Consider the following 20,126-nt stretch of genomic DNA (forward strand, 5'->3'; position numbering starts at 1 on the left):
CTCAAGTCACGTCACTCCAAAGGTAAATAAAATTTTATTTTTCCTTTACAGTACAGTACAGTATATAATCATTATTTATACCTGTAATGTTATTTAATTATATACTGTAGAGTACATGTATATTATATATAAGTATACTGTAGTACAGTGCTAACTATACTATTTTGTTACATACTAATTTTCAATGTTTTTACCTGGGGTTTTGCACGTATTAGGTATTCTATTGCCCGCCATACGACATTTTCACCATATGATACCAACTCCGGAATGGATTAATGTTGTATGGCGGGGGCCTACTGTATCTAAAATGGGTGTCATCTATCACCACGTTTGAAGTGACTGTACAATACAGTATATTAAAATAGAATGATTTCTACATCAATAATCATGCCAGTTTTTAATATAGCTGTGATGTTCAAGGATTGCTGTAGCCTAACAATGGTGACAAAATAACAGCCAAGGTACAGTATTAGAAAAACAAGATTGGAAACCACTTCAACTTGCCAAAGTGGGCACATATACAGATTATTGTTTACACTACAGTACTATGAATATCCATTGAAGCTTTATTTCACAACATACAATTCACATAAGTCTTTGATCTGTGAACATATTACTATCACATTATTATTATTACTAAGCTACAACCCTAGTTGGAAAAGCAGGATTCCATAAGTCCAAGGGCTCCAACAGGGATAGTAGCCAAGTGAGGAGAGGAAATACAGAAACAGATGATACAATAGTTCACCTCAGTGTACCATCAAGTAAGACACCTCTACCCTAAGACAATGGAAGACCATGGTACAGAGGCTATGGCACTATCCAAGACTATATAACAATGGCCCTGCCAAGAGCAGAAGAACTGTCCTGCTGCTCCCGAACCAACATCTGCAGAAGCCTGTCCTTTAACAGGGAACCTGAAAGTTCCAATGAAGGCCAGAGCAGATGCAAGGCATCTTGAGCTGTAGACTCCCATAGGGAGAAAACTTTGCTGTTTCGTTAAGGAAGATGGGAAGAGCTTCCTGGCCTGAAGGTTGTCCGAGAGTTAAAGGGTCACCACTCTCGTTTTACTGACTAACAGAGGAGGCTGAACAAGAAGAGGCAGCGGGGAAGCTACAATGAGAGAGAAGAAATAGTTAAGATTTTTTGGACTTTGAGGAAGATCCTGAAGATCCAGTCCTTTTTAAGCTTCTTCCTCCTCCTGTCATAACGCTCCCACTGGGAGGATGACACTCGGTATATGGAGACGCCTCCATGCAGGAGTGGCCTCTACACGAAGAGCGAAGTCAGTGAGTATCAGTCTCCACCACAGACATAAATGTGCTACATGAGCGGCCCACTATGCCAGTACACACCTACGTGTCAGCAACCCCAAGGGTAAATACTCATGCCTGAATGAGAAGAAGGAAAATTATTAATGTTTTTATTAGGAAAGCCAGTTCCAGGAGCATGGAACAGAGCATCCACTCTCAATCACAGCTAAAATCAAAGTGAGGTTGTTGTGAGTGAGAATGGGGGCGGTGCTTCCCCACTACCTATTGGTAACAACCGTAACAGTTGTTGCCACCTCATTAAAAATTTGTATGGCTGTGTCCCAGCTTGTGCTATCTTTTATCTTCTATGTAAAGAACGAAAGTTTGTATTTGTGTCAAAATAAATTCAAATTAGCAATTTGAGCTCTTCTAACCTTTAAATGCTAGATTTAAGTTTGTTGACAAATGATATTCAAAAGAAAGGAAAACTTACAAACTGGATAAATCCTGGAATCAGCATCTCTGCAGAGCCAAGGAAGGTTGTTAAAAGTAGTAGATACATTTTCAATTCCTTTTTTTTTCTTTTCTAAAACATCTGCGGTATTTTTCACTCCGACTGAGGCACCCTAATTCAATCTTGTTATTTGCATTAGAGTTGATTTAACTTCTTTAAGGATTCTGAAGTCTTCGATATCTCAATTTTACCCTGTAAATAAAAAAAGAAAAATAGTCAAATACATGATAGGCATCATTTGCTTCAATGCTTAAATTCTATAAGAAAAAAAACTAAAATTGTTATTACAATAGCAGTTTATAAAAAAACAAAACCACTTTTTTAGGCCTGCTTCACACAGGAGGTTTAGAAATCAATGTCAATCAATGAGGCCCTTTACACGCAGCAGAAAATAACCGGGCTGAAGAATAACTGGATGGTAGCGATTTGCAAACCGCATGCACTGCTATACCATTAGAATACTTAAGAAGTTTGTGACGCCCTTCAGACGAGAGGTTTTCCCATGTTCAGTAGCAGTAGTTCGGCTGTTGTAGAGGGTAGGCATTCCTCTTCTGCTGCTATTTTTCAGTGATTAATATGAAGTCTTAATATTATTATTATTATTATTATTATTATTATTATTATTATTATTATTATACACTACTAACAGAGGTACACTCAAACAAATAAGATCATGATTATACAAGAAATTGTTTTCTTGTCTAATGTTACATACGCTAAATTTGCAATAGTACTGTCATGTTAAGAAAAATGACGAATGTTACTGAAATATGATATTTTCCTTATAAAATAAATTTTTGAATATACTTACCCGGTGAATATATAATAGCTGACGTCTCCGACGGCCCGACAGATCCAAAACCTCGCGAGCGATCGCCGTGAAGGTTGCGGGTGTGCCCACCAGCGCCGACTATCGGCCAGATACCGCATATACTTGTCAACCACTCCAGTTCTTCTCAGTCCGCTGGGTCTCTATCGGGGAGGAAGGGAGGGCCTTTAATCTTATATATTCACCGGGTAAGTATATTCAAAAATTTATTTTACTGTATAAGGAAAATATCATTTTTAAATATTAAACTTAGCCGGTGAATATATAATAGCTGATTCCCACCCATGGTGGTGGGTAGAGACCAGTATTAATACAATAAAGAGTTTTTTGACAAATATTTCATAAAAAACCAACTTAAGTATAGGTACCTGGTAAGGAAGCTGACTCTGATGATTACTCTGCCTCATTAGTCCGCTTTCCTCACGAAGCCCAGCCATCCTTCCAGGATGCTAAAAGACTTCCAGGAGCTGTTATATCCAGGGCGAACACCCTTATAACAGGACCTCATCAATACCCTTAATCTGGGCGCTATCAAGAAACAACATTTGACCACCCGCCAAATCAAAAAGGATGCGAAAGACTTCCTAGTCTTCCGAACAATCCAAGACAAGATTAAAAAACATTTCAAGAGAAGATTAAAAGGATATTGGGATTAAGGGAATGTAGTGGTAGAACCCTCACCCACTACTGCACTCGCTGCAACGAATGGACCCAGGGTGTAGCAGTCCTCATAAAGAGTCTGGACATCTTTTAAGTAAAATGAAGCGAACACTGACTTGCTCCTCCAAAAGGTCGCGTCCATAATACTTCGAAGAGATCTGTTTTGCTTAAAAGCCACCGAAGTCGCTATTGCTCTCACTTCGTGAGTCTTGACCTTAAGCAAACAACGATCTTTCTCATTTAAATGAGAATGTGCTTCCCAGATTAAAAATCTAATAAAGTACGATAACGCATTTTTAGACATGGGCAATGAGGGCTTCTTAACGGAGCACCATAAGGCCTCAGAACCACCTCGTATAGGTTTAGTTCGAGCTAAGTAAAACTTAAGAGCTCTCACGGGGCACAGCACTCTTTCAACTTCATTACCTACGATTTCTGACAGACTAGGTATTTCAAAGGATTTAGGCCAAGGACGAGAAGCCAGTTCGTTCTTGGCCAAAAAACCAGGCTGAAGAGAACATATAGCTTTATTCGTAGAGAAGCCGATGTTCTTACTAAAGGCATGGATCTCACTGACTCTTTTAGCTGTAGCCAAGCTCACTAAAAAAAGTGTCTTAAGGGTGAGATCCTTCAGGGAGGCTGAATGTAATGGCTCAAACCTGTCTGACATCAGGAACTGCAGGACCACGTCCAAGTTCCAAGCAGGAGTTGACATACGACGCTCCTTAGAGGTCTCGAAAGACTTAAGGAGGTCTTGGAGATCTTTGTTATTTGACAGATCCAAGCCTCTATGTCTGAAAACAGAGGCCAACATGCTCCTGTAGCCTTTAATCGTGGGAGCAGAGAGGGAGCGAACATTTCTCAGATGCAGAAGAAAGTCCGCAATTTGCACTACAGAGGTACTGGAAGAGGAAATAGAGGAGGACTTGCACCACTCTCTAAATACCTCCCACTTCGACTGGTAGACCTTTATAGTAGATGATCTCCTAGCCCTCGCGATCGCTCTGGCTGCCTCCTTCGAAAAGCCTCGAGCTCTTGAGAGTCTTTCGATAGTCTGAAGGCAGTCAGACGAAGCGCGGGGGGGCTTTGATGAAGTCTCCTTACGTGCGGTTGCCGTAAGAGATCCATCCGTAAGGGCAGACTCCTTGGGACGTCTACCAGCCATTGAAGTACCTCTGTGAACCACTCTCTCGCGGGCCAGAGGGGAGCAACCAACGTCAACCTTGTCCCTTCGTGAGAGGCGAACTTCTGTAACACCTTGTTGACGATCTTGAACGGCGGAAATGCGTAAGCGTCCAGGTGAGACCAGTCCAACAGAAAGGCATCTACAGTGGAACCTCTACACACGAACGTATCTACATCCGAATTTTCCAACATCCGACGTAAAATTCGAGCAAATTTTTGACTCTACACCCGAATTTTATTTCGACACACGAAGTAGCAATTTTCGTCGTACCGGTTGTATCCGAATTTTTCGACACGCGAAGTACAATTCGAACACGTTCCTACTCTACACCCGAATTTTTTTTTCGACACCCGAAGTAAACAATACTCGTATGCGTAGTCGGTGCTCATAGCGCCTGATGTGTTTTTTATTTCCGCCAATAGAAGGCAGCACTTCAACCTCGGAGGGACCCTCAATTAGCGTGGCTTGGGTCAGTCCTCTGTTCTCGTTGGCTTTATGTGGTTGTGCCCTGTGCGTTCTGCTATTAATTGTGTTTTAATCGTGATTTTTTACATTCATCCTTTTACGGTATTTTACGAAAATCATGGGTCCTAAAAGGCTTAGTTTCGCAAGTGGTAGTGGTAGTGTTGAGAAAAGGAATAAGGGAATGCTTTCTTTAGAAGTAAAGCAAGGAATTATTGAAAAGCATGAGCGTGGCGTCCGTATGAGTGAACTTGCAATAAGTTCCGCGCAAATAAAAGAGGTGTTAGGAAAATATCAAGACGTGGTCGACTTCATCGACAAATACCATCCAAAGAAATTGCAGGTTTGTCGTGAAGCTGCGCAGTTTGATGATGTTTCCCAAACTTATTTTCGAAACATTCTGAAAAGCTGTACCAAGCAACTTTCTATCGATAGCTTCTTTAAAAAAACTACGAAGCGAACTCGTGATGAACAGGAAGGAAGTGGTTCAAAGAAAACAGCAAAGAGTGAAGAGAAAAAAATTCAATCAATTTTAAGTGTAGAGAGTGAAAGTGATTAAAATTAATCATCAAAAAGAAAAAAAGAAAATGTAAAAAAAAAATATAAATTATAAAAAAAAAAGCTAAGTTATGTTAAAGTTCACTTAGTGTAAGTTAGAATAAGTTACGGTAGTGTACGTTTATCGAAGTTAACCTCTCTACCTCCTCGCCGCCCGTCCGTCTCCTCTCTGCGTAGCAAGACTAACAACACCTGCGCTGGAGTTTCTAAGGTAAAGTGACGCTAAAACCCCTTTTCTTATTTATCATTTTTTGCTAATTCTTCTTATTTACATGTCTATTCTTCTTATTTACATGTCTATTATCTAATTTAGTGTTCATTATTCTCATGGGAAAATTATGTGTAGTAGTTTATTAAGAAGTTATCATAGGTTTTTGGGCTCAACCACGGATTAATCCTATTTCAATGTATTCTTATGGGAAAATTCGTTTCGACAACCGAACATTTTCTACATCCGAAGTTGGTTCTGGAACGGATTGAATTCGTATGTAGAGGTTCCACTGTATGTGGGCCGCCTCTGGATCTGGGACTGGAGAGCAATAGGTTGGGAGCCTTTTGGTCAGTGAGGTTGCAAAGAGGTCTATGGTGGGCTGACCCCAAGTCATCCAAAGCCTCTTGCACACATCCTTGTGGAGGGTCCATTCTGTAGGGATCACCTGACCCTTCCAACTGAGACAGTCCGCCAAGACGTTCAATTTCCCTTGGACGAACCTCGTCAACAGTGAGATGCCTCGATCTTTTGACCAGATGAGGAGGTCCCTTGCGATGACGAACAGAGCGTGGGAGTGAGTGCCTCCTTGCTTGGAGATATAAGCCAAGGCCGTGGTGTTGTCCGCATTCACTTCTATCACCTTGTTTCGAAGAAGACTCTCGAAACTTGTCAGTGCTAAGTGAACAGCCAACAGCTCCTTGCAGTTGATGTGAAGGCTTCTCTGCTCTGTCGTCCAAAGACCCGAACATTCCAGACTGTCCAGAGTCGCTCCCCAACCCAAATCCGACGCGTCTGAAAATAACACGTGGTTTGGGTTCTTGACTGCCAGGGACAGACCTTCTCGAAGACGTATATTGCTGTCCCACCAGCTCAGGCAAGTCTTGACTGGTTCGGAGATCGGGATCGAGACCGCCTCCAAAGTTTTGTTCTTGTTCCAATGGGAGTCTAAATGGAACTGGAGAGGGCGAAGATGAAGTCTCCCTAGAGAGATAAACTGTTCCAGGGATGATAGCGTCCCTAGGAGGCTCATCCAACTTCTCACAGAGCAATGGTCTTTCTCTAGCATGAGACGGACTTTGAGCAAGGCTTGCTCTATCCTGGTGGCAGACGGAAAAGCCCGAAAAGCTAGACTCTGTATCTCCATCCCCAAATAGAGAATCGTTTGGGAGGGAGTCAGCTGAGATTTCTCTATGTTCACCAACAGGCCCAACTCCTTTGCAAGATCCAACGTCCATTGAAGGTCCTGCAGACAGCGATGACGGGACGACGCTCTGAGCAGCCAGTCGTCCAGGTACAGGGAGGCTCGAATCCCCGACAAATGTAGAAATGATATTTTAATTATAAAATAAATTTTTGAATATACTTACCCGGTGAATATATAATAGCTGACGCCTCCGGCGGCTCGACAGAAAAACACAAAAACTCGCGAGCGATCGCTATGAAGGTTGCGGGTGTGCCCACCAGCGCCAACTATCGGCCAGATACCGCATATACATGTAAACAGCTCCAATTCTTCTCATCCCGCTGGGTCTCTATCGGGGAGGAAGGGGGGGCCTTTAATTTATATATTCACCGGGTAAGTATATTCAAAAATTTATTTTATAATTAAAATGTTATTTTCATTAGTAAAATAAATTTTTGAATATACTTACCCGGTGATCATATAGCTGTCAGCTCTGCTGCCCGACAGAAAAACCTAAGGACAAAATACGCCAGCGATCGCTATACAGGTGGGGGTGTACATCAACTGCGCCATCTGTCGAGCAGGTACTCAAGTACTCCATGTCAACACAGAACCAATTTTCTCCTCGGCCCACTGGGTCTCTATTGGGGAGGATGGGAGGGTCCTTTAATCTATGATCACCGGGTAAGTATATTCAAAAATTTATTTTACTAATGAAAATAACATTTTTTAATATTAAACTTAGCCGGTGATCATATAGCTGATTCACACCCAGGGGGGTGGGTAGAGACCAGCATTACATGTTGACATTATTATGAGCTAAGTATTTTGTATTTCATTTTAGCAGTTATTCAAAATAACAAACATAAAATAAATAAGTACCTGGTAAGGAAGTCGACTTGAACAATTACTCTGCCTCTTAAAGTACGTCTTCCTTACTGAGCCTCGCGATCCTCATAGGATGCTGAGCGACTCCTAGGAGCTGAAGTATGAAGGGTTGCAACCCATACTAAAGGACCTCATCAAAACCTCTAATCTAGGCGCTTCTCAAGAAATGACTTTGACCACCCGCCAAATCAAGTAGGATGCGAAAGGCTTCTTAGCCTTCCGGACAACCCAAAAACAATAATAAAACATTTCAAGAGAAAGATTAAAAAAGGTTATGGAATTAGGGAATTGTAGTGGTTGAGCCCTCACCCACTACTGCACTCGTTGCTACGAATGGTCCCAGAGTGTAGCAGTTCTCGTAAAGAAACTGGACATTCTTAAGATAAAAAGACGCGAACACTGATTTGCTTTCCCAATAGGTTGCGTCGAATATACTTTGCAGAGATCTATTTTGTTTAAAGGCCACGGAAGTTGCGACAGCTCTAACTTCGTGTGTCCTTACCTTCAGCAAAGCTTGGTCTTCCTCATTCAGATGGGAATGAGCTTCTCGTATTAACAGTCTGATAAAATAGGATAAAGCATTCTTTGACATAGGCAAAGATGGATTCTTAACTGAACACCATAAAGCTTCAGACGGGCCTCGTAAAGGTTTTTAAACAGAACTTAAGAGCTCTTACAGGACATAAGACTCTTTCTAGTTCATTTCCAACCATACGATAAGTTTGGAATATCGAACGATATTGGTCAAGGCCAAGAAGGCAGCTCGTGTTTGGCTAGAAAACCAAGTTGTAGAACATGTAGCCGTTTCGGATGAGAATCCGATGTTCTTGCTGAAGGCATGAATCTCACTGACTCTTTCAGCTGTGGCTAAGCATATCAGGAAAAGAGTCTTAAAGGTGAGATCTTTCAGGGAGGCTGATTGTAGCGGTTCGAACCTGTCTGACATAAGGAATCTTAGTACCACGTCTAAATTCCAACCAGGTGTAACCAAACGACGCTCCTTCGTGGTCTCAAAAGACTTAAGGAGGTCCTGTAGATCTTTATTGTTGGAAAGATCTAAGCCTCTGTGACGGAAGACTGATGCCAACATGCTTCTGTAACCCTTGATAGTGGGAGCTGAAAGAGATCGTTCTTTCCTCAGATATAAGAGAAAGTCAGCTATTTGAGTTACAGAGGTACTGGTCGAGGATACGGATACTGACTTGCACCAGTTTCGGAAGATTTCCCACTTCGATTGGTAGACTCTAAGGGTGGATGTTCTCCTTGCTCTAGCAATCGCTCTGGTTGCCTCCTTCGAAAAGCCTCTAGCTCTCGAGAGTCTTTCGATAGTCTGAAGGCAGTCAGACGAAGAGCGTGGAGGCCTTGGTGTACCTTCTTTACGCGTGGCTGATGTAGAAGGTCCACCCTTAGGGGAAGAGTTCTGGGAACGTCTACTATCCATCGAAATACCTCGGTGAGCCATTCTCTCGCGGGCCAGAGGGAAGCAACTAGCGTTAACCTTGTCCCTTCGTGAGAGGCCATCTTCTGCAGTACCTTGTTGACAATCTTGAACGGAGGGAATGCATATAGATCTAGATGTGACCAATCTAGTAGAAAGGCATCTATATGAACTGCTGCTGGGTCCGGGATTGGTGAGCAAAAAATTGGGAGCCTCTTGGTCATCGAGGTTGCGAAGAGATCTATGGTTGGCTGGCCCCAGGTGGCTCAAAGTCTCTTGCATACATCCTTGTGGAGGGTCCATTCTGTTGGAATTATTTGTCCCTTCCGACTGAGACAATCTGCCATGACATTCAAGTTGCCTTGGATGAACCTCGTTACTAGTGAAATGTCTAGACCTTTTGACCAGGTGAGGAGGTCCCTTGCGATCTCGTACCATGTCAGAGAGTAGGTCCCTCCTTGCTTGGAGATGTACGCCAAAGCCGTGGTGTTGTCCGAGTTCACCTCCACCACTATGCCTTGAAGGAGAGACCTGAAGCTTTTCCAGGTCAGACGTACTGCCAGTAGCTTCTTGCAGTTGAAATGCACTGTCCTTTGATTCGAGTTCCATAATCCCGAGCATTCCCTACCGTCTAATGTCGCACCCCAGCCTACGTCCGATGCGTCCGAGAAGAGAACGTGGTTGGGAGTCTGAACAGTCAGGGGAAGACCCTCTCTAAGGTTGATATAGTCCTTTCACCAAGTCAGACCAGACTTTATCTTTCCGGAAACCGGGATCGAGACCGCTTCTAGCGTCTTGTCCTTTTCCCAGTGAAAAGCTAGATGGTATAGAAGAGGACGGAGGTGTAGTCTTCCTAGTGACACAAATTGATCCACGGATGACAGTGTCCCTACCAGACTCATCCACAGCCTGACTGGGCAGTGTTCCTTCTTCAGCCTCTTCTGGATGGATAGCAGGGCTGGGGGTTGATCGTCTTGTTCAGCAACGTCCTCATCAGAGGGTTCCTCATCCGAAACTGATGAGGAAACGGCAACGGAGTGGGCAATGTCTGACTCGCTGAATCCGGTCGCACTGGTGGATGCGTGACGGAGCCGGACGCAATATCATGGTACTGCTGCACAGTCTGTGAACTGTCAACAACCATGGGTGCGCGAGGAAGTACAGCGTCAATCCGAAACTGTCTAGACTGTCTGGGTTGTGCAGTCAACACCCTACCGGGTTGCTGAGGTTGACGCACTGCGTCACAACAAGTCACCTCTGCTGGTTGTTGAACGTCTTCCTAGTGACACACTGAACGTCAACAACCACCTCCGAGCGTCGCTTAACGTCAACGTGCGACTGGCAACCCACACTGGGTCGCATCGGTGGAGGAACCACCTCAACTGGCAGACGCGAGTAGGATACCTCAGCGTCAACAGGGCGCACAACCAACCGGTTGGAAGGTTGTTGGCCAGAAGGTTCTTCTCTGTATTTAAGTCCTCTATCAAGGACACAAGCTTGGACTGCATGTCTTGCAGCAAAGCCCATTTAGGGTCTACGGGAGCAGGTGTGGCAACAGACGGGGTTAGCGACTGAGGCGGAACCATTTACCATCCCTGGAAGCCTTGTTATGTGTGACATAATAGTACAGCAAAACTTCAAAGGCTCGACAAAAGTTGAGAAGTTGACCTGTAAACAACTTGGAGCGTCTCCTGGCTAGGCGCCAGGGCGAGTCTACCAGAATTGAGAAGTCTACCTGGGCAGAGGCATGAACTCCCAAGCCGAGAACTTCTCTCGTGTCCTATCAGACTCTCGCTCTATAAGTCAGTTTAAAAGAAGGGAAATCAAAGGCTGTATCCCTAAAACTCCTCCTGGTGCAAAAACCAGTCGCCTAGCCAACGTAACTCTCTCTAGGAGAGCGAGAGAGCACTAGCTTAACAACAACGGCTTCGAAGTAGCTAGGCCTAGTGTAAGTTCTGACGTTAGGCGAACGAGGAGCAGCAATTACAAGATCCGGACGAAGATCCTTAAAAAATCATCATGATTTAATTAAAGTCCATAGGAGGCTAAGCAGCTTAAGGCTCCTCTCCAAATGACAGAGTCCTCAAAGGAATATCAGTAGGAGGGAGAACAGCACTTTCTCATCTACAGGAACCTTGTCCGAGAAAAGCTAGGTTATCTCAGTGAGGGTTTCACTGGTGCATTAGCAGCAGACCAGAAGGCAACGTTATGTAACTGCTTGACAGTCTGTGAACTGTCAAAAACTGAACTGTCAACCACAACAGGTGCGTGAGGACATACAGCACTGGTGCATTAGTAGCAGACCAGAAGGCAACGCCATGTAACTGCTTGACAGTCTGTGAGCTGGCAACAACCATAGCTGTGTGGGGAAGCAAAGCCTCTACTCCTGACTGACCAGTCTGCTGCGGGCGAGTAGCGGTAACCACAGTGGGTTGCAGAGGTTGAAGCACAGCGTCAAAACAAAGCAACTTAACTCCACCCTCCTGTTGTTGTGGTAACTCGCGAACGTCAACGGAGGGTAGCGTGCGTCTGTGAACGTCAACGTGCGGCTGGCAGGGTACACTGCGCATGGTTGGAACTCTCACAGGCGGAGTGCGGTAGCAGGTAGCGTCAGCGCCTACTGTACCCACAACCGTGGTTGGTTGTAGGCTAACGGGTGCAGCGTCAACCTTCTCCGCACGATACTCCTGCATAAAAGATGCTAACTGTGTCTGCATAGACTGTAGCAAAGACCACTTAGGGTCTACAGCAGCAGGTGCGGCAACAGACGGTGTTACTGCCTGTTGCGGTACCGCTTTGCCTCTCTTAGGAGGTGTGCAGTCATCGGAAGACTGCAGCGAGTCCGAACTGACCCAGTGGCTACACCTGGGCCGTTGGACTTGCGCGGAAGGGACCGACTTGCGCTTAATAAGCTGCGAGACCTTGATCCAAGGTTTCTTACGAGAAACCTCTTCCGCAGACGAGAAGTAAAAGGGCTCTCTCGTCTTTGCGTGGGTGGGGCGATCTTGGGTAGATACGCCCGAAACCACGGAGGGAAAACGTCTGTTCGTTGATCAAGGCCTGACGAACCCATAAGTCGTTCGACATTACTTCTCCCCTGGGCTTGGGAGCTTGCAAGAGGTCCCGGACTAGGTGAACGACAGGCACGAACAGACGAACCCTCGGACGCAACACTGTAACACTTTGCGCATATCACTTTATCACTTCGATTTTCTGTTTTGCACTTATTTCACTGAAATCGAAACTTTTACTGATTTCTACCTGAAACACGCAATCCTACCCTTCATTGAAAGGTAGTAATTGCGAAAACAGTCGTATAATGCAACAGAAAACATATATAAAGATAAAGAATTCAGTGGCTGGGAAAAAGACTAAACACTAGTTCAAATAAACTACGTTTACAATCTCTCACCGCACACAGCCTGGGGACAAGAATAAAACCCTAGAAACGTTTTACCTTCTTCCCCGTACAGCGACTAGGGAGGAGAGCAACACGAGAACAACGTTACCCGCTTGAACGGAACGTTTTTTCTCCTCTCTCCCCCTCCGTCTCTATCTCTCTCTCTCTTTCTCTTGATTTCGCACCTGAGAGAAGAGCCCAATTATATATCGTCAAAACATGTTATTTGGCTAAAGGAAAAAAACTGAAAGGTTTTCCAAATAAAAAGTTCCTTTAATTTAGAATTTAAACCATTTAAGCTAAGAAAGAATGAACGAAACGTCAGAATCGGTTTACTCTTACTGCAAAGTGAAACCGTGATACACTCTCTCTATCGTAACGATAGAGCGCATGTTGAACGTCCTGAACGTCAACAACTGCGTAGTCTAAAAAACTAAACGTTAGTTCATCTTTGAAAACAGTACGAGACTATCAAAGAAATTCTTTCATAAAACATTAAATTTAAAAAGTTTTAAATTCTTTAAAGGCTAAATACGATATAACGGGCTCAACGTTGATTAACTTCGGTTCCAAGTTAGGACCGCCTACTATCAGGAAAGGTCGCATATAAACAAAACATAAAAATCTATTTTTATATGTTTATAATAAATGGAAAGTTAATCGAAGAGGCCTAATAAAGGCGGAGAGATATAAAATATATAGATCTATAACGTGTTAAGCAAAATTACTAAAAACCTAAACACACTTCCGTCTAAGGGAAGGGTCGGCCATTTAAAAGTGAAAGAGAGTCCATACTCTCTTTGTCACCATAATTAAATCTATCCAAAACGAGTTCAAGTTTTGAGATGAAGATAAAACCCCTGCATAGCGAAAGCTCAAAACTGGAATAGTGTACTTCACCAAATAGTTGTGAAAACAAATCCAGTTAGTAACAGCGTATTTAGTAGGTCTTGCCAGTGGCACGACAGAGAGAAAATTGGTTCTGTGTTGACATGGAGTACTTGAGTACCTGCTCGACAGATGGCGCAGTTGATGTACACCCCCACCTGTATAGCGATCGCTGGCGTATTTTGTCCTTAGGTTTTTCTGTCGGGCAGCAGAGCTGACAGCTATATGATCACCGGCTAAGTTTAATATTGAAAAATATCATTTTTAAATATCTAACTTAGCCGGTGAATATATAATAGCTGATTCACACCCATGGTGGTGGGTAGAGACCAGAGTTAATTAAGTTTACAGCGTATATGCTTAGAGTTTTTGACAGTTATATCATAACAAAACCCAAATATATATAGGTACCTGGTAAGGAAGTTGACTTAGACGATTACTCTGCCTTGTTAGTCTGTCTTCCTCACGAAGCCCAGCGATCCTCTTAGGATGCTGAAAGACTCCCAGGAGCTGAAGTATCAAGGGCTGCAACCCATACAACAGGACCTCATCAAACCCCTAATCTGGGCGCTCTCAAGAAATGACATTTGACCACCTGCTAAATCAAAAAGGATGCGAAAGGTTTCTTAGCCTTCCGTACAACCCAATTAAAAAACATTTCAAGAGCAGATTAAAAGGATATTGGAATTAAGGGAATGTAGTGGTAGAACCCTTACCCACTACTGCACTCGCTGTAAAGAATGGACCCAGTGTGTAGCAGTCCTCGTAAAGAGTCTGGACATCTTTTAAGTAAAATGACGCGAATACCGACTTGCTTCTCCAAACGGTCGCGTCCATAATACTTTGCAGATATCTATTTTGCTTAAAGGCCACGGAAGTTGCTATAGCTCTTACTTCGTGCGTCTTAACCTTAAGCAAGCATCGGTCTTTTTCATTCAAGTGAGAATGAGCCTCTCGTATTAAAAATCTGATAAAATATGACAAAGCTAAGTAGAACTTAAGAGCTCTAACTGGACACAGCACTCTTTCAAGTTCGTTGCCTACGATCTCTGACAGGCAAGGTATATCAAAGGACTTAGGCCAAGGACGGGAAGGCAGTTCATTTTTGGCCAGGAAACCAAGTTGAAGTGAACATGTGGCTTTTTCTGTAGAAAAGCCGATGTTCTTACTGAAGGCATGAATTTCACTGACCCTTTTAGCCGAAGCCAAGCACACTAGGAAAAGCGTCTTGAGGGTGAGATCCTTCAGGGAGGCTGAATGTAATGGCTCAAACCTGTCTGACATGAGGAACCTTAGGACCACGTCTAAGTTCCATCCAGGAGTTGCCAAACGACGTTCCTTAGAGGTCTCGAAAGACTTAAGGAGATCTTGGAGATCTCTATTGTTGGAAAGATCTAAGCCTCTATGACGAAAGACCGAAGCCAACATGCTCCTGTAGCCCTTAATCGTGGGAGCTGAGAGGGAGCGAACATTTCTCAGATGTAAAAGAAAATCTGCGATTTGGGCTACAGAGGTACTGGAAGAGGACACAGATGCTGACTTGCACCAGTCTCGAAAGATTTCCCACTTCGACTGGTATACTCTGATGGTAGAAGCTCTCCTAGCTCTCGCAATCGCACTGGCTGCCTCCTTCGAAAAGCCTCGAGCTCTTGAGAGTCTCTCGATAGTCTGAAGGCAGTCAGACGAAGTGCGGGGAGGCTTTGATGAACATTCTTTACGTGGGGCTGACGTAAGAGATCTACCCTTAGAGGAAGACTTCTTGGAATGTCTACCAGCCATTGAAGTACCTCGGTGAACCACTCTCTCGCGGGCCAGAGGGGAGCAACCAACGTCAACCTTGTCCCTTCGGGAGAGGCGAACTTCTGCAGTACCTTGTTGACTATCTTGAATGGTGGGAATGCATATAAGTCCAGATGAGACCAATCCAGTAGAAACGCGTCTATGTGGATTGCTTCTGGATCTGGGACTGGTGAGCAATAGATTGGTAACCTTTTGGTCAACGAGGTGGCAAAGAGGTCTATGGTGGGTTGACCCCAAGTCGCCCAAAGACTCTTGCACACGTCCTTGTGGAGGGTCCATTCCGTGGGTATCACCTGATCCCTCCGACGGAGACAGTCTGCCAAGACGTTCAAGTCCCTCTGGATGAATCTCGTCAACAGGGAGATGCCTCGATTTCCTGACCGTATGAGAAGGTCCCTTGCGATCTCGTACAGCGTGAGGGAGTGTGTGCCTCCTTGCTTGGAGATGTACGCCAAAGCTGTGGTGTTGTCTGAGTTGACCTCTACCACTTTGTTTCGAAGAAAACTTTCGAATTTCATCAAGGCCAAGTGGACTGCTAATAGCACCTTGCCATTGATGTGCATGCTCTTCTGACTTGAGGTCCACAGACCCGAGCATTCCCGACCGTCCAGGGTCGCACCCCAACCCAAATCCGACGCGTCTGAGAACAACACGTGGTTTGGGTTCTTGACTGCTAGGGATAGTCCCTCTCTCAGACTGATATTGCTGTCCCACCCTTTCAGGCATGCCTTTACTGGTTCGGAGACTGGGATTGATACCGTCTCTAACGTCTTGTCCTTGTTCCAGTGAGAGGCTAGATGGAACTGGAGAGGCCGAAGGTGTAGTCTCCCTAGCGAGACAAACTGCTCCAGGGATGAGAGAGTCCCTACGAGACTCATCCAACTCCTGACTGAACAAACGTTCTCTTTTCAGCATTATTTGGACTTTGAGCAGGGCTTGTTCTATTCGGGTGGCAGACGGAAAAGCCCGAAAAACTGGACTGCGAATCTCCATCCCCAAATATAGAATAGTCTGGGATGGGATCAGTTGGGACTTTTCTAGGTTGACCAAAAGTCCCAACTCCTTGGCCAGACCCAACGTCCAATGTAGATCCTGCAGACAGCGATGACTGGACGATGCTCTGAGAAGCCAGTCGTCCAAGTACAGGGCTTGAAACTGGTACACCACATTCCTGTAAACAAACCTCAGAAACGGTTGGGAATCCGGGTGTATAGGAATGTGGAAGTATGCATCCTGAAGGTCGAGAGAGACCATCCAGTCGCCTTCCATTAATGCTGTCAAGACAGCTTGGTAGACTTCATCGTGAAGTTTGTCTTGACAATGAACACATTGAGCGCACTTGCCTCTTACGTACTCCTGCAGTGAACGTGGCTGCCAGATCATTGGAGCCATTCCTGATAGTCTTGTTCCTGCAGAGAACGTGGCTGTCAGATTATTGGAGCCATCCCTGATAGCCTTGTTTATGCATGACATAATTGTACAGCAAAACTTCAAACGCTCGAAAAAACTCCTAACAGGAGATGGTCTAGCTCTGAAGCCGACCATAAAATCTTGGAGCGTCTCATGGCCAGGCGCCAGGGAGAGTCTATGAGATTTGAGAAGTCTATCTGGGCAGAGGCAGGAACTCCCAAGCCGAGAACTTCTCCCGTGTCATACCAGACGCTCGCTCTATAAGCCAGTTTAAAAAGGGAGGGAAAGCAAAGGCTGTCTCCCCCAAACTCCTCCTGGTGATCAACCAGTCGCCTAGCAAACGAGAAGCTCTCTTAGAAGAGCGAGAGAGCACTAGCTTAGAAAACAACGGCTTCGAAGTAGCTAGGCCTAGTGTAAACTCTGACGTTTAGGCGAACGAGGAGCAGCAGTTACAAAATGATCCGGACAAAGATCCTTAAAAATCAGCATGATTTATTTAAAGTCCATAGAGGGCTGAGCAGCTTTAGGCTCCTCTCCGTCTGACAGAGTCCACAAGGGAATATCAGTAGGAGGGGGATCAGCAACTTCCTCATCTGAAGGAACCTCGTCCGACAATTGCCGAGTCTCAAGCAAGGGAGAGACCTGCTGTGGTGGCAATGCTTGACAAGCAGAGTCCACACGCAAAGGAGCATCAGTAGCAGTCAAGGACGATACGTCATGTAACTGCTTAAAGGACTGACCAGCAACAACAACAGGTGCGGGAGGATGCTCGACGTCAACTCGAGACTGCCTTGACTGCCTAGACTGAGCAGTCAAAACAACTCTTGACTGCGGTGCTTGACGCTCAATGTCAAAACAAGTCAACTTCGCTGGTTGGCAAACGTCCTGAACGTCAACAAGAGCAAGCGGCAGCGGCTGAACGTCCACAAGCGGCTGAGAGTCAACACGGGACTGCATCGAGTGAGGCTCTACAAAACGTGATTGACGTGACTTTGTAACGTCCACGTCAACAGGACGAGCAAAGGCTCGTTTGGGGCGGCTGACGGCCAGGATCTCGATCACCTAAGCGGCGAGGATCATCGTGAACCTGCTCAGCAGAATAGTCCTCCATAAGAGAGGCAAGCTTATTCTGCATGTCTTGCAGTACAACCCATTTAGGATCAATGGGAATGGGTGCGGTGAGAGACGAGGGTAACGTCTGTGACTGCAAAACCTTGCCTACACTAAGACTCTCGGAGCCTGTGTTACGCTTCTGTTTAGGCATCGAGCAGTCTTCCGATGACTGCACAGGGTCAGAGCTGTCCCAATGGCTACAACCAGGACGCTGGACCTGTCCTGAAGGGACTGACTTTCGCTTTAAGGGTCTCGAAACCTTGCTCCACGGTTTCTTACGCGATAAGCCTTCGGATGACGAGGAGAAAACCGTCTCTCTCGTCTTATGGTAGGGGCGGTCTTGACGAGACACGCCTGAAACCATAGAGGGAACGTCTGTTCGTTGGTTAAAGCCTCTCGAACCCATAAGTCCTACGACATTACTTCTCCCTGGGGCATGGGAGCTTGCAAGAGGTCTCGGACTAGGCGAACGACAGGCACGAACAGACGAACCCTCTGTCGCAACACTGATAACACTTTGCGCAATTATCACTTTATCACTACGATTTTCTGTTTTGCACTTACTTCACTGAAATCGAATTTTTCAATACAGTAATTTCACATTAGGCATGAATAAAACTGATTTCTACCTGAAGCACGCAATTCTACCCTACATCAAAAGGTTATAATTGCGAAATAAGTCGTATAATGTAAGCACATTAATACAAGCAAAAAACAGTAAACATATATATCGAATAAAACGGAAATATATAAAGATAAAAGGATCAGTGACTGGGGAGGAGACTAAACACTAGTTCATTCAAAACTACGTTTTCAATCTCTCACCGTACAGTGCCTGGGACGAGAATAAAAACTAAAAACGTTTTATCCTTTCTCCCCGTACAGAGACTTGGGACGAGAGTAAAAAACTGACTCGAGAACAACGTTACTCGCTTGGGACGAGAATAAAGATCGGAACGTTCTCTCTTCCTCTCTCTCTCTCCGTCTCTCTCTCTCTTGATTTCACACCGAAGAGAAAAGCCCACTCACCTTTCGTCAATAAACAGGTTATTTGACCAAAGGAAAAATCTGAAAGGACTAAGAAAATGAAAATTAACAAGTTCCTTTAAATTAGTATTTAAAACATTTCAGTTTGAAAGAAGAATGAACAAAACGTCAAAATCGATTTACTCTTTCTGCAAAGTGAAACCGTGATTCTCTCTTTCTCTATCGTAACGATAGAGCGCAAACTGCGTAGCATAAATAAACCAAACGTTAGTTCATCTTTGAAACAGCACGAAGACTATTCAAAGAAAATCTTTCATAATATATCTACTAAAAAATATTAATTTAATAAGTTTTAAATCATTTGCTCTGTAAGAGTTATTAACGATTGAAAGGGCTCAACGTTGTTTAACTTCGGTTTCCAAGTTAGGACCGCCTACTCTCGGATTAGGGGAGGAATAGGTAAGGCCGCATATAAACAAATCATTAAAATTTATCTTGATGTTTATTATAAATGGAAAGCTAATCGAAGAGGCCTAATAAAGGCGGGTGAGATATAAAATATATAGAGGAAAATCTATAAACAATTTATAACGTGATAAGATAATTGCTAAAAGCCTAAAACACACTTCCGTACTAAGGGAAGGGTCGGCCATTTTGAAAAGTCAAAGAAAGTCCAAAAAACAATCCAAAGTCATCAACAATTAAATCTATCCAAAAAAGAGTTCAAGATTTAAGTTGAAGATAAAACACCTGCACTGCGAAAGCTCAAACCAAAAGGAAGTACTTCACCAAGACTGTTGAAAAACTCCAGGTTAACAGCGAGTAATGGTACGTCTTATCGATCAGACCGACAGAGAAGAATTGGAGCTGTTTACATGTATATGCGGTATCTGGCCGATAGTTGGCGCTGGTGGGCACACCCGCAACCTTCATAGCAATCGCTCGCGAGTTTTTGTGTTTTTCTGTCGAGCCGCCGGAGGCGTCAGCTATTATATATTCACCGGCTAAGTTAAATATTTAAAAATTTTGCTACATTTCTCATGAGCCTCGTAAAAACAAGAGGAGCAGGGCTGAGGCTGAAGCACAGTGCTCGGAACTGGTACACCACATTCCTGTATACAAACCTCAGATAGGTTGAGAATCCGGGTGTATAGGAATGTGGAAGTACGCATCCTGCAGGTCGAGAGAGACCATCCAGTCTCCCTCTCTGACTGCTGCTAGGACGGACTTGGTGGTCTCCATCGTAAATTTTGTTTTGACAACAAAAACGTTGAGAGCACTGACATCCAGCACCGGCCTCCAACCTCCTGTATGCTTTGGAACTAGGAAGAGACGGTTGTAAAACC

The 20,126-nt window shown here is 44.4% G+C and overlaps 2 protein-coding genes and 1 pseudogene across 2 annotated transcripts in view; all 3 read right to left on the bottom strand.

Annotated features, from left to right (window-relative positions):
- The window catches only part of LOC137656812 (mitochondrial thiamine pyrophosphate carrier-like), a 615,169-nt gene that overhangs the window by 146,929 nt on the left and 448,114 nt on the right, over nt 1-20,126 (bottom strand).
- Nucleotides 1-20,126, bottom strand: part of LOC137656101 (uncharacterized) — a 505,345-nt pseudogene that overhangs the window by 100,442 nt on the left and 384,777 nt on the right.
- The window catches only part of LOC137656807 (guided entry of tail-anchored proteins factor 1-like), an 87,086-nt gene that overhangs the window by 22,154 nt on the left and 44,806 nt on the right, over nt 1-20,126 (bottom strand). The window contains exon 3 of the mRNA XM_068391118.1: nt 1,747-1,959. Coding sequence (XP_068247219.1) covers nt 1,747-1,815 — 69 coding nt within the window. The 5' untranslated portion in view covers nt 1,816-1,959. The remainder of the gene's footprint in view (nt 1-1,746; nt 1,960-20,126) is intronic.

This window comes from Palaemon carinicauda, chromosome 17, assembly GCF_036898095.1.
Source record: "Palaemon carinicauda isolate YSFRI2023 chromosome 17, ASM3689809v2, whole genome shotgun sequence".
Classification (NCBI taxonomy): domain Eukaryota; kingdom Metazoa; phylum Arthropoda; class Malacostraca; order Decapoda; family Palaemonidae; genus Palaemon; species Palaemon carinicauda.